The sequence below is a fragment of the Salvelinus alpinus genome, chromosome 18, assembly GCF_045679555.1.
Source record: "Salvelinus alpinus chromosome 18, SLU_Salpinus.1, whole genome shotgun sequence".
NCBI classification, from domain to species: Eukaryota; Metazoa; Chordata; class Actinopteri; order Salmoniformes; family Salmonidae; genus Salvelinus; species Salvelinus alpinus.
This window is the reverse complement of record NC_092103.1, coordinates 46,377,921-46,405,480: the sequence shown is the minus strand read 5'-3', so window position 1 is coordinate 46,405,480 and position 27,560 is coordinate 46,377,921. Positions and strand designations below refer to the sequence as shown.

The following is a 27,560-nucleotide window of genomic DNA, read 5'->3' as shown; positions in this document are numbered from 1 at the left end:
CATGTTAAGTCCACATTACAAGCCCACGTTAAGTCCACATCACACGCCCATGTTAAGTCCACATTACACGCCCACGTTAAGTCCACATTACACGCCCACGTTAAGTCCACATTACACGCCCACGTTAAGTCCACATTACACGCCCACGTTAAGTCCACATTACACGCCCACGTTAAGTCCACATTACACGCCCACGTTAAGTCCACATTACACGCCCACGTTAAGTCCACATTACACGCCCACGTTAAGTCCACATTACACGCCCACGTTAAGTCCACATCACACGCCCACGTTAAGTCCACATTACAAGCCCACGTTAAGTCCACATTACACGCCCACGTTAAGTCCACATTACACGCCCACGTTAAGTCCACATCACACGCCCACGTTAAGTCCACATCACACGCCCACGTTAAGTCCACATTACAAGCCCCCGTTAAGTCCACATTACACGCCCACGTTAAGTCCACATCACACGCCCACGTTAAGTCCACATTACACGCCCACGTTAAGTTCACATTACAAGCCCATGTTAAGTCCACATTACACGCCCATGTTAAGTCCACATTACAAGCCCACGTTAAGTCCACATCACACGCCCACGTTAAGTCCACATCACACGCCCACGTTAAGTCCACATTACACGCCCATGTTAAGTCCACATTACAAGCCCATGTTAAGTCCACATTACACGCCCATGTTAAGTCCACATTACAAGCCCATGTTAAGTCCACATTACAAGCCCATGTTAAGTCCACATCACACGCCCATGTTAAGTCCACATTACACGCCCATGTTAAGTCCACATTACACGCCCATGTTAAGTCCACATTACACGCCCATGGTAAGTCCACATTACAAGCCCATGTTAAGTCCACATCACACGCCCATGTTAAGTCCACATTACACGCCCATGTTAAGTCCACATTACACGCCCATGTTAAGTCCACATTACAAGCCCATGTTAAGTTCACATTACACGCCCATGTTAAGTCTACATTACAAGCCCATGTTAAGTCCACATCACACGCCCATGTTAAGTCCACATCACAAGCCCATGTTAAGTCCACATCACACGCCCATGTTAAGTCCACATTACACGCCCATGTTAAGTCCACATTACACGCCCATGTTAAGTCCACATTACACGCCCATGTTAAGTCCACATCACACGCCCATGTTAAGTCCACATTACACGCCCATGTTAAGTCCACATTACACGCCCATGTTAAGTCCACATTACAAGCCCATGTTAAGTTCACATTACACGCCCATGTTAAGTCTACATTACAAGCCCATGTTAAGTCCACATCACACGCCCATGTTAAGTCCACATTACAAGCCCATGTTAAGTCCACATCACACGCCCATGTTAAGTCCACATTACACGCCCATGTTAAGTCCACATTACACGCCCATGTTAAGTCCACATTACACGCCCATGTTAAGTCCACATTACAAGCCCATGTTAAGTCTACATTACACGCCCATGTTAAGTCCACATTACACGCCCATGTTAAGTCTACATTACAAGCCCATGTTAAGTTCACATTACACGCCCACGTTAAGTCCACATTACAAGCCCACGTTAAGTCCACATTACACGCCCACGTTAAGTCCACATCACACGCCCACGTTAAGTCCACATTACACGCCCACGTTAAGTTCACATTACAAGCCCATGTTAAGTCCACATTACACGCCCATGTTAAGTCCACATTACAAGCCCACGTTAAGTCCACATCACACGCCCACGTTAAGTCCACATCACACGCCCATGTTAAGTCCACATTACACGCCCATGTTAAGTCCACATTACAAGCCCATGTTAAGTCCACATTACACGCCCATGTTAAGTCCACATTACAAGCCCATGTTAAGTCCACATTACAAGCCCATGTTAAGTCCACATCACACGCCCATGTTAAGTCCACATTACACGCCCATGTTAAGTCCACATTACAAGCCCATGTTAAGTTCACATTACACGCCCATGTTAAGTCCACATCACACGCCCATGTTAAGTCCACATTACAAGCCCATGTTAAGTCCACATCACACGCCCATGTTAAGTCCACATTACACGCCCATGTTAAGTCCACATTACACGCCCATGTTAAGTCCACATTACACGCCCATGTTAAGTCCACATTACAAGCCCATGTTAAGTCTACATTACACGCCCATGTTAAGTCCACATTACACGCCCATGTTAAGTCTACATTACAAGCCCATGTTAAGTCCACATCACACGCCCATGTTAAGTCCACATTACAAGCCCATGTTAAGTCCACATCACACGCCCATGTTAAGTCCACATTACACGCCCATGTTAAGTCCACATTACACGCCCATGTTAAGTCCACATTACACGCCCATGTTAAGTCCACATTACAAGCCCATGTTAAGTTCACATTACACGCCCATGTTAAGTCCACATTACACGCCCAAGTTAAGTCCACATTACACGCCCATGTTAAGTCCACATTGCAAGCCCATGTTAAGTCCACATTACACGCCCATGTTAAGTCTACATCACACGCCCATGTTAAGTCTACATCACACGCCCATGTTAAGTCTACATCACACGCCCATGTTAAGTCTACATCACACGCCCATGTTAAGTCTACATCACACGCCCATGTTAAGTCCACATTACACGCCCATGTTAAGTCCACATTACACGCCCATGTTAAGTCTACATCACACGCCCATGTTAAGTCTACATCACACGCCCATGTTAAGTCTACATCACACGCCCATGTTAAGTCTACATCACACGCCCATGTTAAGTCTACATCACACGCCCATGTTAAGTCTACATCACACGCCCATGTTAAGTCCACATTACACGCCCATGTTAAGTCCACATTACACGCCCATGTTAAGTCTACATCACACGCCCATGTTAAGTCTACATCACACGCCCATGTTAAGTCCACATTACACGCCCATGTTAAGTCCACATTACACGCCCATGTTAAGTCTACATCACACGCCCATGTTAAGTCTACATCACACGCCCATGTTAAGTCTACATCACACGCCCATGTTAAGTCTACATCACACGCCCATGTTAAGTCTACATCACACGCCCATGTTAAGTTCACATTACACGCCCATGTTAAGTCCACATTACACGCCCATGTTAAGTTCACATTACACGCCCATGTTAAGTCCACATTACACGCCCATGTTAAGTCCACATTACACGCCCATGTTAAGTCCACATTACACGCCCATGTTAAGTCCACATTACAAGCCCATGTTAAGTTCACATTACACGCCCATGTTAAGTCTACATTACAAGCCCATGTTAAGTCCACATCACACGCCCATGTTAAGTCCACATTACAAGCCCATGTTAAGTCCACATCACACGCCCATGTTAAGTCCACATTACACGCCCATGTTAAGTCCACATTACACGCCCATGTTAAGTCCACATTACAAGCCCATGTTAAGTTCACATTACACGCCCATGTTAAGTCTACATTACACGCCCATGTTAAGTCCACATTACACGCCCATGTTAAGTCCACATTGCAAGCCCATGTTAAGTCCACATTACACGCCCATGTTAAGTCTACATCACACGCCCATGTTAAGTCTACATCACACGCCCATGTTAAGTCTACATTGCAAGCCCATGTTAAGTCCACATCACACGCCCATGTTAAGTCTACATCACACGCCCATGTTAAGTCTACATCACACGCCCATGTTAAGTCTACATCACACGCCCATGTTAAGTCTACATCACACGCCCATGTTAAGTCCACATTACACGCCCATGTTAAGTCCACATTACACGCCCATGTTAAGTCCACATCACACGCCCATGTTAAGTCCACATTACACGCCCATGTTAAGTCCACATTACACGCCCATGTTAAGTCCACATTACACGCCCATGTTAAGTCCACATTGCAAGCCCATGTTAAGTCCACATCGCAAGCCCATGTTAAGTCCACATCACACGCCCATGTTAAGTCTACATCACACGCCCATGTTAAGTCTACATCACACGCCCATGTTAAGTCTACATCACACGCCCATGTTAAGTCCACATTACACGCCCATGTTAAGTCCACATTACACGCCCATGTTAAGTCCACATCACACGCCCATGTTAAGTCTACATCACACGCCCATGTTAAGTCTACATCACACACCCATGTTAAGTCTACATCACACGCCCATGTTAAGTCTACATCACACGCCCATGTTAAGTCCACATTACACGCCCATGTTAAGTCCACATTACACGCCCATGTTAAGTCCACATTACACGCCCATGTTAAGTCTACATCACACGCCCATGTTAAGTCTACATCACACGCCCATGTTAAGTCCACATTACACGCCCATGTTAAGTCCACATTACACGCCCATGTTAAGTCTACATCACACGCCCATGTTAAGTCTACATCACACGCCCATGTTAAGTCTACATCACACGCCCATGTTAAGTCTACATCACACGCCCATGTTAAGTCCACATTACACGCCCATGTTAAGTCCACATTACACGCCCATGTTAAGTCCACATCACACGCCCATGTTAAGTCTACATCACACGCCCATGTTAAGTCTACATCACACACCCATGTTAAGTCTACATCACACGCCCATGTTAAGTCTACATCACACGCCCATGTTAAGTCCACATTACACGCCCATGTTAAGTCCACATTACACGCCCATGTTAAGTCCACATTACACGCCCATGTTAAGTCTACATCACACGCCCATGTTAAGTCTACATCACACGCCCATGTTAAGTCCACATTACACGCCCATGTTAAGTCCACATTACACGCCCATGTTAAGTCTACATCACACGCCCATGTTAAGTCTACATCACACGCCCATGTTAAGTCCACATCACACGCCCATGTTAAGTCCACATTACACGCCCATGTTAAGTCCACATTACACGCCCATGTTAAGTCCACATTACACGCCCATGTTAAGTCCACATTGCAAGCCCATGTTAAGTCCACATCGCAAGCCCATGTTAAGTCCACATCACACGCCCATGTTAAGTCTACATCACACGCCCATGTTAAGTCTACATCACACGCCCATGTTAAGTCTACATCACACGCCCATGTTAAGTCTACATCACACGCCCATGTTAAGTCCACATTACACGCCCATGTTAAGTCCACATTACACGCCCATGTTAAGTCCACATTGCAAGCCCATGTTAAGTCCACATTACACGCCCATGTTAAGTCCACATCACACGCCCATGTTAAGTCCACATTACACGCCCATGTTAAGTCCACATTACACGCCCATGTTAAGTCCACATTACAAGCCCATGTTAAGTTCACATTACACGCCCATGTTAAGTCTACATTACAAGCCCATGTTAAGTCCACATCACACGCCCATGTTAAGTCCACATTACAAGCCCATGTTAAGTCCACATCACACGCCCATGTTAAGTCCACATTACACGCCCATGTTAAGTCCACATTACACGCCCATGTTAAGTCCACATTACACGCCCATGTTAAGTCCACATTACAAGCCCATGTTAAGTCTACATTACACGCCCATGTTAAGTCCACATTACACGCCCATGTTAAGTCTACATTACAAGCCCATGTTAAGTCCACATCACACGCCCATGTTAAGTCCACATTACAAGCCCATGTTAAGTCCACATCACACGCCCATGTTAAGTCCACATTACACGCCCATGTTAAGTCCACATTACACGCCCATGTTAAGTCCACATTACACGCCCATGTTAAGTCCACATTACAAGCCCATGTTAAGTCCACATTACACGCCCATGTTAAGTCCACATTACACGCCCATGTTAAGTCCACATTACACGCCCATGTTAAGTCCACATTGCAAGCCCATGTTAAGTCCACATTACACGCCCATGTTAAGTCTACATCACACGCCCATGTTAAGTCTACATCACACACCCATGTTAAGTCTACATCACACGCCCATGTTAAGTCTACATCACACGCCCATGTTAAGTCTACATCACACGCCCATGTTAAGTCCACATTACACGCCCATGTTAAGTCCACATTACACGCCCATGTTAAGTCTACATCACACGCCCATGTTAAGTCTACATCACACGCCCATGTTAAGTCTACATCACACGCCCATGTTAAGTCTACATCACACGCCCATGTTAAGTCTACATCACACGCCCATGTTAAGTCTACATCACACGCCCATGTTAAGTCCACATTACACGCCCATGTTAAGTCCACATTACACGCCCATGTTAAGTCTACATCACACGCCCATGTTAAGTCTACATCACACGCCCATGTTAAGTCCACATTACACGCCCATGTTAAGTCCACATTACACGCCCATGTTAAGTCTACATCACACGCCCATGTTAAGTCTACATCACACGCCCATGTTAAGTCTACATCACACGCCCATGTTAAGTCTACATCACACGCCCATGTTAAGTCTACATCACACGCCCATGTTAAGTTCACATTACACGCCCATGTTAAGTCCACATTACACGCCCATGTTAAGTTCACATTACACGCCCATGTTAAGTCCACATTACACGCCCATGTTAAGTCCACATTACACGCCCATGTTAAGTCCACATTACACGCCCATGTTAAGTCCACATTACAAGCCCATGTTAAGTTCACATTACACGCCCATGTTAAGTCTACATTACAAGCCCATGTTAAGTCCACATCACACGCCCATGTTAAGTCCACATTACAAGCCCATGTTAAGTCCACATCACACGCCCATGTTAAGTCCACATTACACGCCCATGTTAAGTCCACATTACACGCCCATGTTAAGTCCACATTACAAGCCCATGTTAAGTTCACATTACACGCCCATGTTAAGTCTACATTACACGCCCATGTTAAGTCCACATTACACGCCCATGTTAAGTCCACATTGCAAGCCCATGTTAAGTCCACATTACACGCCCATGTTAAGTCTACATCACACGCCCATGTTAAGTCTACATCACACGCCCATGTTAAGTCTACATTGCAAGCCCATGTTAAGTCCACATCACACGCCCATGTTAAGTCTACATCACACGCCCATGTTAAGTCTACATCACACGCCCATGTTAAGTCTACATCACACGCCCATGTTAAGTCTACATCACACGCCCATGTTAAGTCCACATTACACGCCCATGTTAAGTCCACATTACACGCCCATGTTAAGTCCACATCACACGCCCATGTTAAGTCCACATTACACGCCCATGTTAAGTCCACATTACACGCCCATGTTAAGTCCACATTACACGCCCATGTTAAGTCCACATTGCAAGCCCATGTTAAGTCCACATCGCAAGCCCATGTTAAGTCCACATCACACGCCCATGTTAAGTCTACATCACACGCCCATGTTAAGTCTACATCACACGCCCATGTTAAGTCTACATCACACGCCCATGTTAAGTCTACATCACACGCCCATGTTAAGTCCACATTACACGCCCATGTTAAGTCCACATTACACGCCCATGTTAAGTCCACATCACACGCCCATGTTAAGTCTACATCACACGCCCATGTTAAGTCTACATCACACACCCATGTTAAGTCTACATCACACGCCCATGTTAAGTCTACATCACACGCCCATGTTAAGTCCACATTACACGCCCATGTTAAGTCCACATTACACGCCCATGTTAAGTCCACATTACACGCCCATGTTAAGTCTACATCACACGCCCATGTTAAGTCTACATCACACGCCCATGTTAAGTCCACATTACACGCCCATGTTAAGTCCACATTACACGCCCATGTTAAGTCTACATCACACGCCCATGTTAAGTCTACATCACACGCCCATGTTAAGTCTACATCACACGCCCATGTTAAGTCTACATCACACGCCCATGTTAAGTCCACATTACACGCCCATGTTAAGTCCACATTACACGCCCATGTTAAGTCCACATCACACGCCCATGTTAAGTCTACATCACACGCCCATGTTAAGTCTACATCACACACCCATGTTAAGTCTACATCACACGCCCATGTTAAGTCTACATCACACGCCCATGTTAAGTCCACATTACACGCCCATGTTAAGTCCACATTACACGCCCATGTTAAGTCCACATTACACGCCCATGTTAAGTCTACATCACACGCCCATGTTAAGTCTACATCACACGCCCATGTTAAGTCCACATTACACGCCCATGTTAAGTCCACATTACACGCCCATGTTAAGTCTACATCACACGCCCATGTTAAGTCTACATCACACGCCCATGTTAAGTCCACATCACACGCCCATGTTAAGTCCACATTACACGCCCATGTTAAGTCCACATTACACGCCCATGTTAAGTCCACATTACACGCCCATGTTAAGTCCACATTACACGCCCATGTTAAGTCTACATCACACGCCCATGTTAAGTCTACATCACACGCCCATGTTAAGTCCACATTACACGCCCATGTTAAGTCCACATTACACGCCCATGTTAAGTCTACATCACACGCCCATGTTAAGTCTACATCACACGCCCATGTTAAGTCCACATCACACGCCCATGTTAAGTCCACATTACACGCCCATGTTAAGTCCACATTACACGCCCATGTTAAGTCCACATTACACGCCCATGTTAAGTCCACATCGCAAGCCCATGTTAAGTCCACATCGCAAGCCCATGTTAAGTCCACATCACACGCCCATGTTAAGTCTACATCACACGCCCATGTTAAGTCTACATCACACGCCCATGTTAAGTCTACATCACACGCCCATGTTAAGTCTACATCACACGCCCATGTTAAGTCCACATTACACGCCCATGTTAAGTCCACATTACACGCCCATGTTAAGTCCACATCACACGCCCATGTTAAGTCTACATCACACGCCCATGTTAAGTCTACATCACACACCCATGTTAAGTCTACATCACACGCCCATGTTAAGTCTACATCACACGCCCATGTTAAGTCCACATTACACGCCCATGTTAAGTCCACATTACACGCCCATGTTAAGTCCACATTACACGCCCATGTTAAGTCTACATCACACGCCCATGTTAAGTCTACATCACACGCCCATGTTAAGTCCACATTACACGCCCATGTTAAGTCCACATTACACGCCCATGTTAAGTCTACATCACACGCCCATGTTAAGTCTACATCACACGCCCATGTTAAGTCTACATCACACGCCCATGTTAAGTCTACATCACACGCCCATGTTAAGTCTACATCACACGCCCATGTTAAGTCCACATTACACGCCCATGTTAAGTCTACATCACACGCCCATGTTAAGTCTACATCACACGCCCATGTTAAGTCTACATCACACGCCCATGTTAAGTCCACATTACACGCCCATGTTAAGTCCACATTACACGCCCATGTTAAGTCCACATCACACGCCCATGTTAAGTCCACATTACACGCCCATGTTAAGTCCACATTACACGCCCATGTTAAGTCCACATTACACGCACATGTTAAGTCCACATTGCAAGCCCATGTTAAGTCCACATCGCAAGCCCATGTTAAGTCCACATCACACGCCCATGTTAAGTCTACATCACACGCCCATGTTAAGTCTACATCACACGCCCATGTTAAGTCTACATCACACGCCCATGTTAAGTCTACATCACACGCCCATGTTAAGTCCACATTACACGCCCATGTTAAGTCCACATTACACGCCCATGTTAAGTCCACATCACACGCCCATGTTAAGTCTACATCACACGCCCATGTTAAGTCTACATCACACACCCATGTTAAGTCTACATCACACGCCCATGTTAAGTCTACATCACACGCCCATGTTAAGTCCACATTACACGCCCATGTTAAGTCCACATTACACGCCCATGTTAAGTCTACATCACACGCCCATGTTAAGTCTACATCACACGCCCATGTTAAGTCCACATCACACGCCCATGTTAAGTCCACATTACACGCCCATGTTAAGTCCACATTACACGCCCATGTTAAGTCCACATTACACGCCCATGTTAAGTCCACATCGCAAGCCCATGTTAAGTCCACATCGCAAGCCCATGTTAAGTCCACATCACACGCCCATGTTAAGTCTACATCACACGCCCATGTTAAGTCTACATCACACGCCCATGTTAAGTCTACATCACACGCCCATGTTAAGTCTACATCACACGCCCATGTTAAGTCCACATTACACGCCCATGTTAAGTCCACATTACACGCCCATGTTAAGTCCACATCACACGCCCATGTTAAGTCTACATCACACGCCCATGTTAAGTCTACATCACACACCCATGTTAAGTCTACATCACACGCCCATGTTAAGTCTACATCACACGCCCATGTTAAGTCCACATTACACGCCCATGTTAAGTCCACATTACACGCCCATGTTAAGTCTACATCACACGCCCATGTTAAGTCTACATCACACGCCCATGTTAAGTCCACATTACACGCCCATGTTAAGTCCACATTACACGCCCATGTTAAGTCTACATCACACGCCCATGTTAAGTCTACATCACACGCCCATGTTAAGTCTACATCACACGCCCATGTTAAGTCTACATCACACGCCCATGTTAAGTCTACATCACACGCCCATGTTAAGTCCACATTACACGCCCATGTTAAGTCTACATCACACGCCCATGTTAAGTCTACATCACACGCCCATGTTAAGTCTACATCACACGCCCATGTTAAGTCCACATTACACGCCCATGTTAAGTCCACATTACACGCCCATGTTAAGTCCACATCACACGCCCATGTTAAGTCCACATTACACGCCCATGTTAAGTCCACATTACACGCCCATGTTAAGTCCACATTACACGCACATGTTAAGTCCACATTGCAACCCCATGTTAAGTCCACATCGCAAGCCCATGTTAAGTCCACATCACACGCCCATGTTAAGTCTACATCACACGCCCATGTTAAGTCTACATCACACGCCCATGTTAAGTCTACATCACACGCCCATGTTAAGTCTACATCACACGCCCATGTTAAGTCCACATTACACGCCCATGTTAAGTCCACATTACACGCCCATGTTAAGTCCACATCACACGCCCATGTTAAGTCTACATCACACGCCCATGTTAAGTCTACATCACACACCCATGTTAAGTCTACATCACACGCCCATGTTAAGTCTACATCACACGCCCATGTTAAGTCCACATTACACGCCCATGTTAAGTCCACATTACACGCCCATGTTAAGTCCACATTACACGCCCATGTTAAGTCTACATCACACGCCCATGTTAAGTCTACATCACACGCCCATGTTAAGTCCACATTACACGCCCATGTTAAGTCCACATTACACGCCCATGTTAAGTCTACATCACACGCCCATGTTAAGTCTACATCACACGCCCATGTTAAGTCTACATCACACGCCCATGTTAAGTCTACATCACACGCCCATGTTAAGTCTACATCACACGCCCATGTTAAGTCTACATCACACGCCCATGTTAAGTCTACATCACACGCCCATGTTAAGTTCACATTACACGCCCATGTTAAGTCCACATTACACGCCCATGTTAAGTCCACATTACACGCCCATGTTAAGTCCACATTGCAAGCCCACGTTAAGTCCACATTACACGCCCACGTTAAGTCCACATTACACGCCCACGTTAAGTCCACATTACACGCCCACGTTAAGTCCACATTGCAAGCCCATGTTAAGTCTACATCACACGCCCATGTTAAGTCCACATTACACGCCCATGTTAAGTCCACATTACACGCCCATGTTAAGTCTACATCACACGCCCATGTTAAGTCTACATCACACGCCCATGTTAAGTCCACATTACACGCCCATGTTAAGTCCACATTACACGCCCATGTTAAGTCTACATCACACGCCCATGTTAAGTCTACATCACACGCCCATGTTAAGTCTACATCACACGCCCATGTTAAGTCTACATCACACGCCCATGTTAAGTCTACATCACACGCCCATGTTAAGTCTACATCACACGCCCATGTTAAGTTCACATTACACGCCCATGTTAAGTCCACATTACACGCCCATGTTAAGTCCACATTACACGCCCATGTTAAGTCCACATCACACGCCCACGTTAAGTCCACATTACACGCCCACGTTAAGTTCACATCACACGCCCATGTTAAGTCCACATCACACGCCCATGTTAAGTCCACATTACACGCCCATGTTAAGTCCACATTACACGCCCATGTTAAGTCTACATTACACGCCCATGTTAAGTCCACATTGCACGCCCATGTTAAGTCCACATTACAAGCCCATGTTAAGTCTACATCACACGCCCATGTTAAGTCCACATTACACGCCCATGTTAAGTCCACATTACAAGCCCATGTTAAGTCTACATTACAAGCCCATGTTAAGTCCACATTACACGCCCATGTTAAGTCCACATTACACGCCCATGTTAAGTCCACATTACACGCCCATGTTAAGTCCACATCACACGCCCATGTTAAGTCTACATCACACGCCCATGTTAAGTCTACATCACACGCCCATGTTAAGTCCACATTACACGCCCATGTTAAGTCCACATTACACGCCCATGTTAAGTCCACATCACACGCCCATGTTAAGTCTACATCACACGCCCATGTTAAGTCTACATCACACACCCATGTTAAGTCTACATCACACGCCCATGTTAAGTCTACATCACACGCCCATGTTAAGTCCACATTACACGCCCATGTTAAGTCCACATTACACGCCCATGTTAAGTCTACATCACACGCCCATGTTAAGTCTACATCACACGCCCATGTTAAGTCCACATTACACGCCCATGTTAAGTCCACATTACACGCCCATGTTAAGTCTACATCACACGCCCATGTTAAGTCTACATCACACGCCCATGTTAAGTCTACATCACACGCCCATGTTAAGTCTACATCACACGCCCATGTTAAGTCTACATCACACGCCCATGTTAAGTCTACATCACACGCCCATGTTAAGTCTACATCACACGCCCATGTTAAGTTCACATTACACGCCCATGTTAAGTCCACATTACACGCCCATGTTAAGTCCACATTACACGCCCATGTTAAGTCCACATTGCAAGCCCACGTTAAGTCCACATTACACGCCCACGTTAAGTCCACATTACACGCCCACGTTAAGTCCACATTACACGCCCATGTTAAGTCCACATTGCAAGCCCATGTTAAGTCTACATCACACGCCCATGTTAAGTCCACATTACACGCCCATGTTAAGTCCACATTACACGCCCATGTTAAGTCTACATCACACGCCCATGTTAAGTCTACATCACACGCCCATGTTAAGTCCACATTACACGCCCATGTTAAGTCCACATTACACGCCCATGTTAAGTCTACATCACACGCCCATGTTAAGTCTACATCACACGCCCATGTTAAGTCTACATCACACGCCCATGTTAAGTCTACATCACACGCCCATGTTAAGTCTACATCACACGCCCATGTTAAGTCTACATCACACGCCCATGTTAAGTTCACATTACACGCCCATGTTAAGTCCACATTACACGCCCATGTTAAGTCCACATTACACGCCCATGTTAAGTCCACATCACACGCCCATGTTAAGTCCACATTACACGCCCACGTTAAGTTCACATCACACGCCCATGTTAAGTCCACATCACACGCCCATGTTAAGTCCACATTACACGCCCATGTTAAGTCCACATTACACGCCCATGTTAAGTCTACATTACACGCCCATGTTAAGTCCACATTGCACGCCCATGTTAAGTCCACATTACAAGCCCATGTTAAGTCTACATCACACGCCCATGTTAAGTCCACATTACACGCCCATGTTAAGTCCACATTACAAGCCCATGTTAAGTCCACATTACACGCCCATGTTAAGTCTACATTACACGCCCATGTTAAGTCTACATTACACGCCCATGTTAAGTCCACATTACACGCCCATGTTAAGTCTACATTACAAGCCCATGTTAAGTCCACATTACACGCCCATGTTAAGTCCACATTACACGCCCATGTTAAGTCCACATTACACGCCCATGTTAAGTCCACATTACACGTCCATGTTAAGTCCACATTACACGCCCATGTTAAGTCCACATTACACGCCCATGTTAAGTCCACATTACACGCCCATGTTAAGTCCACATTACACGCCCATGTTAAGTCCACATTACACGCCCATGTTAAGTCCACATTACAAGCCCATGTTAAGTCTACATCACACGCCCATGTTAAGTCCACATTACACGCCCATGTTAAGTCCACATTACACGCCCATGTTAAGTCCACATTACACGCCCATGTTAAGTCCACATTACACGCCCATGTTAAGTCTACATCACACGCCCATGTTAAGTCCACATCACACGCCCATGTTAAGTCCACATTACACGCCCATGTTAAGTCCACATCACACGCCCATGTTAAGTCCACATTACACGCCCACGTTAAGTCCACATCACACGCCCATGTTAAGTCCACATTACACGCCCATGTTAAGTCCACATCACACGCCCATGTTAAGTCCACATTACACGCCCATGTTAAGTCCACATTACAAACACAAGAGCAGCTTCACAGCAGCAGCACCTGAGATGTTGACTTTGTTCCAGAGAAATGGAGTATCCTTTTGTAGTGGACGGTTAGCTTCCACTAGCTTCTGTCTTTTCTGAGATGTTTAGATTTCAGTCATTTAGCAGACGTTCTTATCCAGAGCGACTGACGGTTTTTAAGTGCATTCATCTTAAAAGATAGATATGTGGTTGTCCCACCTACCTAAGTCATAGTAATTAGGGCCGGGACGTTACCAGTATCTCAAATGGGTTTTTTACTGGCAAAAATGAAAATCCGAAACGGACCAAACTCTTTAGTCCTTTAAAAACCTACTGTATGTAAAATATTGTGCTATAGCTTGGAAAATAAATAAATAAATATGACTCTGACAACATAATGACGTTTGTTTCCAACACGGTATTTTCCTAAAGAAGTGAAATCTGCTTTGTACGGCGATACTGGTATAATACCAGCCCTAATAGTAGCTACATGTTTCCTGAATAAAGTAACTATCAGCAAAGTCAGATCTAGCCAGAGGCCTGTCCCAAAGTACTGCCATACTGGACGCAGAATTGTCTTGTCTTGGTCAGTCGTATTAACAGAGCTTCTGCAGTACGCTGTGTTACGGTCCAGAAGCTTCTGAGTTTGGCGTCCCGACTCGGGAAGACAGGGAACGGAACCCACTCTGTTATGGGGCAATTCCACTGGAAACAGAATTGATGCTGAAACGAATCACCAAGGCGACTAGGTGAATAATCTGTCGATGTTCAGGCACTGAAACCTCATTTCTACTGTGAGTCGCTATGGATAAGAGCGTCTGCTAAATGACTAAATTGTAACTTAAAATATGAACAATCGGATTCTCAGCATCAATATTTTACCGTGGAATTGACCCACTATACACCCAGTATAGTAAGCATTAGGAACACTTTCCTAATATTGAGTTCAACCCCCCCCCCCCCCCTTTGCCCTTAGAACAGCCTCAATTCGGCGCATGGACTCTACAAGGTGTCGAAAGAGTTCCACAGGAATGCTGGCCCATTTTGACTACAATGCTTCCCACAGTTGTGTCAAATTGGCTGGATGTCCATTGGGTGGTGGAACATTTTTGATACATATGGGAAACGGTTGAGCGTGAAAAACCCAGCAGCGTTGCAGTTCTTGACACAAACGGGTGTTCCAGAGTGCCTACTTCCATAACATGTTCAAAAAAGACACTTAAATATTCTGTCTTGACCATTCACCCTCTGAATGGCACATTAACACAATCCATGTCTTAATTTGGTATTTTATTAGGATCCCCATTAACTGTTGCAAAAGCAGCAGCTACTCTTCCTGGGGTTCCACACTAAACATGAAACACAATACAGAATGACATAATACAGATCATTAATAGACAAGAACAGCTCAAGGACAGAACTACATAGATTTTTAAAGGCACACGTAGCCTTCATATCAATACATACACACAAACTATCCAGGTCAAATAGCCTCCATATCAATACATACACACAAACTATCCAGAGGTGTTGTGTCGCGAGGTGTTTCTTTATCTGTTTTTTAAACCAAGTTTGCTGTTTATCTGAGCAATATGAAATGGAAGGAAGTTCCATGCAATAAGGGCTCTATATAATACTGTACGTTTTCTTTAATTTGTTCTGGATTTGGGGACTGTGAAAAGACCCCTGGTGGCATGCCTGGTGGGGTAAGTGTGTGTGTCAGAGCTGTGTGTAAGTTGACTAAGCAAACAATTTGGGATTTTCAACACATTAATGTTTCTTATAAAAAGAAGAAGTGATCCTCAACTCTTAGCCAAGAGAGACTGGCATGCATAGTATTTATATCATCCCTCTGATTACAACGAAGAGCAAAACATGCCGCTCTGTTCTGGGCCAGCTGCAGCTTAACTAGGTCTATCCTTGCAGCACTCAACCAATTGTCTCAAGGCTTAAAAATCCTTCTTTAACATCTGTCCTCCCCTTCATCTACACTGATTGAAGTGGATTTAACAGGTGACATCAATAAGGGGGATCATAGCTTTCACCTGTGTAACCTGGCGGGTAGGAGCCTTGGGCCAGTAACTGAAAGGTTGCTGGATCAAATCCCCAAGCTGACGAGGTAAAAATCTGTTGTTCTGCCTCTGAGCAAGACAGTTTGCTTTGCTTACTTAGGGGATACAGGGACCTCGATGGGATCATTTCTTTGTAGAAGGACTGAAAAGCTCAGTTCTGGTGACTTTTTAAAAAGTACATTCTACTCTAAAGTAAATAGGGAAAAAAGTATATAAAATATAATTTCCACCTCCAGTAATGAGCCCAATAACATACGGGTAAAAAAACAATATGTTACAATTATTTTATTAAAATACTGGATCACATATGGTCTTATATGATCAGATGTGCTATTAGCAATAAGCATTATTACCCGTAGCCCAACTGATGAAGCATAGTGGCCATAAGATGTACATAGGCTGAAGCATTGGGGTTTGTCCAGCTGCATTTACCTCATTGGACACAGCATCCTGATTGTTATTAAAGCTGCAATATGTCACTTTTTTTGTGGGATCCTGACCAAATTCACATAGAAACGTGAGTTATAGATCTGTCACTCATTGAAAGCAAGTCGAAGAAGCGGTATAGCTGTTATATATGCACTATTTCTATGCTTCCCGTTCTTAAGTTCTCTTTTTGCATCTTTCCAACAAGTCAGTTCGTCAAATTGCTGCCCTGCTAGAGCTGCCCCCGATCAACTGTAAGTGCTCTTATTGTGTTATTGACTGTACGTTTCTTTATCCCATGTGTAACTCTGTGTTGTTGTTTGTGTCGCACTGCTTTGCTTTATCTTGGCCAGGTCGCAGTTGTAAATGAGAACTTGTTCTCAACTGGCCTACCTGGTTAAATAAAGGTTAAATAAAAAATAAAAATAAATTTTTTTTTTAAATAGGAGCAACAACAGCTCAGCCACGAAGTAGTAGATCACACAAGATCACAGAACGTAACCGACGAGCTTCTTAGACTTGCTTTCAATGAGAATGACAGATCTATAACTCACGTTTCTAAGTGAATTTGGTTGGGTCGCCCCCCCCAAAAAAAGCTACACATTTCAGCTTTAAAGCCTAAAACGTTAACCTAAGACGTCAGATCATGAAACGCAAGTTCAAACACATTTTTATCTGACCAAGTTATTAGATGGCCTGCAAAATTGGTTTTCAGCCTCGAAACCTTAATGACTTAGAGAAGATCTGCAAAGAGGAATGGGACAAAATCCCTCCTGAGATGTGTGCAAACCTGGTGGCCAACTACAAGAAATGTCTGACCTCTGTGATTGCCAACAAGGGTTTTGCCACCAAGTTCTAAGTCATGTTTTGCAGAGGGGTCAAATACTTATTTCCCTCATTAAAATGCAAATCAATTTATAACATTTTTGACATGTGTTTTTCTGGATTTTCTTGTTGTTATTCTGTCTCTCACTGTTCAAATAAACCTACCACTAAAATTATAGACGGATAATTTCAGTAATTTGTAAGTCGCTCTGGATAAGAGCGTCTGCTAAATGACTTAAATGTAAATGTAAATAATTTCTTTGTCAGTGGTCAAACGTACAAAATCAGCAGGGGATCAAATACTTTCCCCCCTCACTGTATATGTATAAGGCTATGCCGTCTCCAAACCAGCCATACCCCCTGGAGATGTGAATTGATACTCTGAACTCAAAAACAACCTCTCCAGAATCCATAAGATGGAAATCTGTTGCAGTGACTGACAACGTTGACCCCATGCTTCAGTCATTCACAGAAGTTTAAGTAGACAAAATGTCCGAGTGATACAATTCATCATATACTCACATATCCCTTGGGAATGTCTGAGTCCTCGTTGCTTCCAGGGTCGTTTTCTACATGCTGCTTGATCTTCTCCTCTAGTCCTGAGGCATCTGCACCCTGATACAGGTCAACGCGCACTTTGTTACGGAAAAACAAAAATGTTGGCGTTGCAGAGATGTTGTTGGCGGCAGCCGTTGCCTGAGAGAGAAAAGAGGGAGATTGACATTGAAGTCACATACCTAACCACACAGACTAGATTTCATTAATCTGTATTGCTCAATGAATGACATGAGGGTGTTGACATGTTTGAGGCTATAAATAATGTTTTGTTTACAGCGTCTCCGATGAAAACATGAACAACGGAGTACTTGGTGTTTCGATTACGATACAGTAGGCTGTATTATTAAAACTCTTTACGCAAAAAGAACCTCACCTGACAGACGTGTACATCTACTTCAAGGAAAACCACGTGTGGGTACTTGTTACTCAACATGTTGAAAGCAGGGGATATTCTGACACAGGGTCGACACCTGGGGAGTGAAGGAGTTTATTATGAAGCTGTATTGACTACTGTTGTTGTTGTAATTTTGGACGTTAGCGATCATCAAAATGGGCCTGTTGAGTAGCTAGCTACGTGTTCTTCACCAGGGGTGTATTCCTTCAGGCTTTTCTGTTGCAAAACGTTTCTTAAACGGAAAAAAACAAAAAACGGGCCTACCTGGGGTGTATTCATTACGCAAAACCGTTTACCGGAAGCAAACATAACAATACGGGGAGGGGCCTACATGAATTTGTCCAATAAACTCTTGTTTTTTGCGTTTTCCGTTTGGAGTAAAATGCCTGTTGCACGTTTTGAACAGAATATTTTTTTCACAGAATGTGCGTAATGAATACACCCTTGTCCAATATAAACTATCGTTTCAGTTTGCAACTGTTTGGCTGAATGAATACACCTTGGAGCCCGCTAGTTAAAAGATGTGTGTGTCCCTTTCACTGGGAAGTGCATTGTAGATGCCTACCAAAACCACCAGGTAGCTAGCTAGCTAACATTGTTGTACCACATATTATACAGAAAACATGTCACTCTATTGCTAACTAATATCAGACTACTGGGTTGTCAGTACCGCAACTCCTCTGTGGAGTTAGCTTAACTTGCTATCTTAGCCTGTCTGATATTGCTAAGTCATACCTGGCTAACTACCGTTAGCTAGTTAGCCAACGTTGGCGTAGCTAACAGCGTGGTGTTGTCAGAGTTATTTTCTCACGCTTTTAAGTAGCTTGTTAGAAAGTATTCAACAACCGATACACTACGAAATCCGAAACCAGTTGACCTACTAGGTAACTATACATTTGCCAATGAAATTGTATCACCCACTTCAGTTTAGATCCGGTCTAGCATGCTAGCATCTAGCCAAGGCCTGGGAATATATTTTGAACCTTACCCTGCCATTGTGAACTTCACTACCGCAAGCCTCGAACCGGCGGCTGCTAGCTCAGGTTGGAATTCTGAATCATTCCCGATTACTTTTACCCCGACCATTTTACAGAATACAGTTGTAAATATGTATCTTATTTATGTCCGATTATATACAAAACAGTGTCACCTGTATACACACTGTCCAAACTCAACTCCTCTCTCGAATCACACACTTTCCTGAGTTCCTTGACGAAAGTTGGCCATTAACCAATGAAAACCAAGCAGGGTGTGGTCAACTTGACTCCACAGCTAAAATAAATACTGATCCGAGGTCTGGTTAAAAACCTAAACGGGTAGCTTAGTGATGACATATTTTACAATCCATCTGACCCAGAAACACATTGAGTGTCTACAGAACATTTAGAGAAAACATTCGGATCGAATGTCCCACACGAGACTTGTCATTCAAAAATGAACGGTTTAACGGATTTTTGGTTGTTATTTCCTAGTCTCTCAGTCAACACAGCCAGCTGAGCAACTGTAATTCTTTCCATAGCATAGCTAGCCAGCTAACCTAGTTAGCTTAAAAGTTAAGCTGCTCAACACATCTCTACAGTGGCTTTGTCAACTGTCAAGATGGTGTCAAAAATAGTAATTTCACTTGTAATTTTAACAAATGTTTTCGTGAACCTGAGAGCAATGGGTAAGTAGACATAGCCAGCTAGCTAACGTTCTGCCGTTATTTTTTTTTTAAACTGTAACGATGTCTTTGAGAGACGAGTGCTCATTTTGGACAAATATTTATGTTTTAACTACATAAAAAAATTATGAAGAGCAGTCATATTCAGTTCCTGATTTGTCAACAAGTTTATTTGATGCGTGAAATAGTGTTAGTTGAGGTGAATCTTTGTTTCTATGTTTGGGTCTTTGCAAAGACAAAGCTGACCGTAGATTCGTTTTCTAGCTAGCTACACATAACTAACATTAGTTTTCCATGTCAAAGCATTCTAATTCTATTCTAACAGATCCCCCGAAAACAACCGACTCCAAAGACTCTGGTGGTAAGTTGACTTTTGACTCTGGCTAGCTATCAGTGGAGGCTGGTGGGAGGAACTATATGAGCTGGAATGGAATCAATGGAACGGAGTCAAGCATTTGGTTTCCGTATGTTTGATCTATTTGATACCATTCCATTTATTCCATTCCAACCATTAATGAGCCTGTCCTCCTATAGCTCCTCCCACCAGCCTCCACTGATAGCTATGTAATTTGACCATCAAAGGCCCTTACTAATTTGGTCTGAACTTGAGACTTTTCGAGGTCATGATAGGGTTAAATAGTTTCTCATGTTCGGGGTATATATTTCACATACATTGAAATGAAAGACCAATGAACAACAGGGAGAATTTTAAAGAGCATGCCTTCAATCACCATCCTGCATTGTTCAAAAGTTGTTCAGTGTCATACCAAATATCCATCATGGTTTTGGTTTCACAGACTCAGGGGTCCAAGAATTGAAGAAGAGGTGGCAAGGAGAAAGACAGGAGTTGTTGAAATTCCCCTGTTTCCTTAAAAAGGATCCTGCAACTAATGTAAAAGGAAAGCAAGCCAGTGATGTAAGTTATGTGTAGGGCACCTTTGTTAAGAAATAAGCTATATAAAACATGGTTCTGGTAGGGGTTTCATATATTGTCATATGGGGCATCACCAATTTAAAATGTTTTATAACTTAGAAAATACGTAGTTTTTTCACATTTTCAAATTAGGCCCAATACACACTTCATTTGTAGTCTTTGCTCACTCTGATTAGCGGCCTACTTGGCCAGGTTCACTAGATTTTACTGATACATTTATGAGAAAAAATAAGAAACCCGCACACTGCTCTTTATTACGTTTTACCAAATATAACCATGTGCATTTCATAAATATTCTAATAAAGTGTGCACATAAAAAGTATTAAACACGTCTGTAAAACGTGTATAGGAAAGAAACAGAGAACAGAAATACTCTATTACAAGGGGACAGCTTCCACCATGAACCATTAAAAAGAGGACTTCCAAGAAGCCAGTTTTTTTAGACTGCGCCATATATGCCACTCCACAGAGGACTATCTAGAAAAAAAAGCGGAGATGCGCAATAGGTTTCTAAGAAGAGGCTATTCTCCACAATGTGTGAATGAAGCTCTTAATTTGGTATTAGGGAAAACACGAGATGAACTGCTACAAAAAAAAAAGACCATCTAGAGCTAAAGAACACGCTGTATTGTTGATTTGATTTTGTTCACCACCCCAAACACTTTGAACTCGCGTAAAGTGGGCGATGCTGTCAAGAAACCCTGGTATGTTTTATCATCGGACCCAGCTTTGCCAGCTGAATTTAAGAATCCACAATTTATTGTATATATAAGAGGTCGCAATTTACGCAATAAATTGGTCCATGCCACAAAAGAAAACGAGCCAGGCTCTTTTATGCTCTCTTCCGAATGGTAGCTATAAATGCAGAGGTCACGCACAGTGCAACAATATGATGAAGTGTGAATATTAGTCCCACATACAGGAAACGATTCCAAATTAAATGACATTTCTACCTTTTAGATTTTGTGGCATAAAGAAAGTTAAGATATCAGACAGGGGAGGTGATATAAATAATATTCTGAGCAAAAGACAATGTTTTGGGATTTTGACCCTCCAGACATTATTTCCTAAAGGTCTTAATGATGAAATGCCTATGTATGTTATGTTGTAAATGTGAACATGAATTAATGCCACCATTTCAGATTTTTTTTACGCTGTTCCCAATGATTTATAAAAACTTGCTTGATGGGTCGATGTCCTCATTGTGGTTTTACAGATGTGTTTAATACGTTTTATGTACACACTTTATTTGAATAATTATGAAATGAACATTGTTATATTTGGTAACACTTACTTATTTTCCCACGACTCCAACCCCCATTCGATACATTGAACGGATGTGGGTGGAGCTATGTATACATAAGGGTGCTAATAATTTTTTCAAAACTCACAAAAGCTCTGACTAAGGCCTTGAGATCGATAGATAAACCTTAATAAAGAGCAGTGGTACTAGCCAGAGCAGTGATAGTAAAAGTGATACTAGCCAGAGCAGTGATACTATCCAGAGCAGTGATACTAACTAGAGCAGTGATACTAGCCAGAGCAGTGATACTAACTAGAGCAGTGATACTAGCCAGAGCAGTGATACTAACTAGAGCAGTGATACTAACTAGAGCAGTGATACTAGCCAGAGCAGTGATACTAACTAGAGCAGTGATACTAGCCAGAGCAGTGATACTAACTAGAGCAGTGATACTAGCCAGAGCAGTGATACTAACTAGAGCAGTTATACTAACTAGAGCAGTGATACTAACTAGAGCAGTGATACTAGCCAGAGCAGTGATACTAGCCAGAGCAGTGATACTAGCCAGAGCAGTGCTACTAGCCAGAGCAGTGCTACTAACTAGAGCAGTGATACTAACTAGAGCAGTGATACTAGCCAGAGCAGTGATACTAGCCAGAGCAGTGATAGTAAAAGTGATACTAGCCAGAGCAGTGATACTATCCAGAGCAGTGATACTAACTAGAGCAGTGATACTAGCCAGAGCAGTGATACTAACTAGAGCAGTGATACTAGCCAGAGCAGTGATACTAACTAGAGCAGTGATACTAACTAGAGCAGTGATACTAGCCAGAGCAGTGATACTAGCCAGAGCAGTGATACTAGCCAGAGCAGTGATACTAGCCAGAGCAGTGATACTAACTAGAGCAGTGATACTAGCCAGAGCAGTGATACTAGCCAGAGCAGTGATAGTAAAAGTGATACTAGCCAGAGCAGTGATACTAGCCAGAGCAGTGATACTAACTAGAGCAGTGATACTAGCCAGAGCAGTGATACTAACTAGAGCAGTGATACTAGCCAGAGCAGTGATACTAGCCAGAGCAATGCTACTAACTAGAGCAGTGATACTAGCCAGAGCAGTGATACTAGCCAGAGCAGTGATACTAACTAGAGCAGTGATACTAACTAGAGCAGTGATACTAACTAGAGCAGTGATACTAGCCAGAGCAGTGATACTAGCCAGAGCAGTGATACTAGCAAGAGCAGTGATACTAGCCAGAGCAGTGATACTAACTAGAGCAGTGATACTAGCAGTGATACTAGCCATAGCAGTGATACTAACTAGAGCAGTGATACTAGCCAGAACAGTGATACTATCCAGAGCAGTGATACTAACTAGAGCAGTGATACTAGCCAGAGCAGTGATACTAGCCAGAGCAGTGATGCTAGCCAGAGCAGTGATACTAGCCAGAGCAGTGATACTAACTAGAGCAGTGATACTAGCCAGAGCAGTGATACTAGCAGGGATACTAGCCAGAGCAGTGATACTAGCCAGAGCAGTTGTAACAGTATAACTTTAGTCCGTCCCCTCGCCCCGACCCGGGCGCGAACCAGGGACCCTCTGCACACATCAACAACAGTCACCCACAAAGCATCGTTACCCATCGCTCCACAAAAGCCGCGGCCCTTGCAGAGCAAGGGGAACCACTACTTCAAGGTCTCAAAGCGAGTGACGTAACCGATTGAACCGCTATTAGCGCGCACCACCGCTAACTAGCTAGCCATTTCACATCCGTTACACTGTGATACTAACTAGAGCAGTGATACTAACTAGAGCAGTGATACTAGACAGAGCAGTGATACTAGCCAGAGCAGCGATACTAGCAGTGATACTAGCCAGAGCAGTGATACTAACTAGAGCAGTGATACTAACTAGAGAAGTGGTACTAGCCAGAGCAGTGGTACTAGAAAGAGCAGTGATACTAACTAGAGCAGTGATACTAGCCAGAGCAGTGATACTAACTAGAGCAGTGATACTAGCCAGAGCTGTGATACTAGCCAGAGCAGCGATACTAACTAGAGCAGCGATACTAGCCAGAGCAGCGATACTAGCAGTGATACTAGCCAGAGCAGCGATACTAACTAGAGCAGTGATACTAACTAGAGCAGTGATACTAACTAGAGCAGTGATACTAGCCAGAGCAGTGCTACTAACTAGAGCAGTGATACTAGCCAGAGCAGTGATACTAGCCAGAGCAGTGATACTAACTAGAGCAGTGATACTAGCTAGAGCAGTGATACTAGACAGAGCAGTGATACTAGCCAGAGCAGTGATACTAGCCAGAGCAGCGATACTAGCAGTGATACTAGCCAGAGCAGTGATACTAACTAGAGCAGTGATACTAACTAGAGCAGTGGTACTAGCCAGAGCAGTGATACTAACTAGAGCAGTGATACTAACTAGAGCAGTGATACTAGCCAGAGCAGTGATACTAGCCAGAGCAGTGATACTAGCCAGAGCAGTGATACTAACTAGAGCAGTGATACTAACTAGAGCAGTGATACTAGCCAGAGCAGTGATACTAGCAGTGATACTAACTAGAGCAGTGACACTAGCCAGAGCTTTGATACTAGCCAGAGCAGTGATACTAACTAGAGCAGTGATACTAACTAGAGTAGTAATACTAGCCAGAGCTGTGATACCAGCCAGAGCAGTGATACTAGCCAGAGCAGTGATACTAGCAGTGATACTAACTAGAGCAGTGGCACTAGCCAGAGCTGTGATACTAGCCAGAGCAGTGATACTAGCAGTGATACTAACTAGAGCAGCGATACTAACTAGAGCAGTGATACTAGCAGTGATACTAGCCAGAGCAGTGATACTAACTAGAGCAGTGATACTAGCCAGAGCAGTGATACTAACTAGAGCAGTGATACTAACTAGAGCAGTGATACTAGCCAGAGCAGTGATACTAGCAAGAGCAGTGATACTAGCCAGAGCAGTGATACTAACTAGAGCAGTGATACTAGCAGTGATACTAGCCATAGCAGTGGCACTAGCCAGAGCTGTGATACTAGCCAGAGCAGTGATACTAGCAGTGATACTAACTAGAGCAGCGATACTAACTAGAGCAGTGATACTAGCAGTGATACTAGCCAGAGCAGTGATACTTACTAGAGCAGTGGTACTAGCCAGAGCAGTGATACTAGCAGTGATACTAGCCAGAGCAGTGATGCTAGCAGTGATACTAGCCAGAGCAGTGATACTAACTAGAGCAGTGATACTAGCCAGAGCAGTGATACTAGCAGTGATACTAGACAGAGCTGTGACACTAACTAGAGCAGTGACACTAGCCAGAGCAGTGATACTAGCCAGAGCAGCGATACTAACTAGAGCAGTGATACTAGCCAGAGCAGCGATACTAGCAGTGATACTAGCCAGAGCATTGATACTAACTAGAGCAGTGATACTAGCAGTGATACTAGCCAGAGCAGTGATAGTAGCCAGAGCAGCGATACTAGCAGTGATACTAGCCAGAGCATTGATACTAACTAGAGCAGTGATACTAGCCAGAGCAGTGATACTAACTAGAGCAGCGATACTAACTAGAGCAGTGATACTAGCCAGAGCAGCGATACTAGCAGTGATACTAGCCAGAGCAGCGGTACTAACTAGAGCAGTGATACTAGCCAGAGCAGTGATACTAACTAGAGCAGTGATACTAGCCAGAGCAGCGATACTGGCCAGAGCAGCGATACTAGCCAGAGCAGTGATACTAGCCAGAGCAGCGATACTAGCCAGAGCAGCGATACTAGCCAGAGCAGTGATACTAGCAGTGATACTAGCCAGAGCGGTGATACTAGCCAGAGCAGTGATACTAGCAGTGATACTAGCCAGAGCAGTGATACTAGCCAGAGCAGCGATACTAGCCAGAGCAGCGATACTAGCAGCGATACTAGCCAGAGCATTGATGCTAACCAGAGCAGCAATACTGGCCAGAGCAGCGATACTAGCCAGAGCATTGATACTAACCAGAACAGCGATACTAGCCAGAGCAGCGATACTAGCAGTGATACTAGCCAGAGCATTGATACTAACCAGAACAGTGACACTAGCAAGAGCAGTGTGCTGGTTTTTTTCTCATCTTTTTCAACTGTTACCATGTACCTGCAAAAAAGATCGCTCAGATGTGTGACTGCCTTTTGAACTGATACATTTATGAAAACTTTGTAAGCACTTGCTAATGCATTAAAACGTTGGTTGACCTTTTCAAAATTTCAGTACAATGATGAAATGCCCCTGACATACTCCATGCTCTTTGAAAACACCATCTACATCGAAACATTCTTCTTTTGCCTTGTTGTAGTGTATGGAATACTACATTTACCCATTTGGGTCACTGTAAGTACTTATTCTTAATGTATGCAGTTTGATATGTTTTATTAATGAGAACAGTTGGCTTGATAAGGGGAAATGTATTTGACTGAAATTCAGAGTTTATTTCTGGTGATTTACAAAACTCTGATATGAAATACATACTTCATCTGATGTATCTACTCATCTTTTTGTGATACAGTTGTATGAGAAACTGCACAGGGGTAAAGTTGAACCACAGCCCACTGATCACATGACTGAAGACTTGGAAATGAACGAGACCCCAATTAAAAATGTGAACTTCTCAAAGTGATCCAGTGCTGTTGTATTCATCCAGTCCGGATGAATTATGAGATTCATTTATTGTTCACAGCCACAGAAGGCATTTTTCCATTGGAAGATTGGTTCTATAATATTTCAAGCATTATTAAAAAATAATAATAATATTGATAAAAAATGGAA

General features: G+C 43.8%; 1 protein-coding gene and 1 long non-coding RNA gene across 5 annotated transcripts in view; one reads left to right on the top strand and one right to left on the bottom strand.

Annotated features, from left to right (window-relative positions):
* Window positions 1-20,161, bottom strand: part of LOC139544415 (thioredoxin-like protein 1) — a 27,296-nt gene extending 7,135 nt beyond the window's left edge. The window contains exons 1-3 of one of the 2 annotated variants that reach the window (XM_071351473.1): window positions 20,055-20,161; window positions 18,884-18,980; window positions 18,475-18,648 (exon numbers count right to left, since the gene is read on the bottom strand). In XM_071351473.1, the coding sequence (XP_071207574.1) occupies window positions 18,475-18,648; window positions 18,884-18,943 (234 nt within the window). In that variant the 5' untranslated portion in view covers window positions 18,944-18,980; window positions 20,055-20,161. Of the gene's footprint in view, window positions 1-18,474; window positions 18,649-18,883; window positions 18,981-19,892 lie in introns of both variants that reach the window. The other variant, XM_071351472.1, reaches the window with a different exon arrangement.
* LOC139544416 (uncharacterized) lies at window positions 19,382-27,560 on the top strand. Of its 3 annotated transcripts, none has more exons than XR_011668867.1 (5): window positions 19,382-19,481; window positions 20,893-20,928; window positions 21,365-21,483; window positions 27,006-27,125; window positions 27,301-27,560. It is a non-coding gene; the product is annotated as an uncharacterized lncRNA (long non-coding RNA). The 3 variants fall into 3 exon arrangements; XR_011668868.1 differs by having other exon boundaries at window positions 19,384-19,788; XR_011668866.1 differs by lacking the exon at window positions 19,382-19,481 and adding an exon at window positions 20,266-20,570.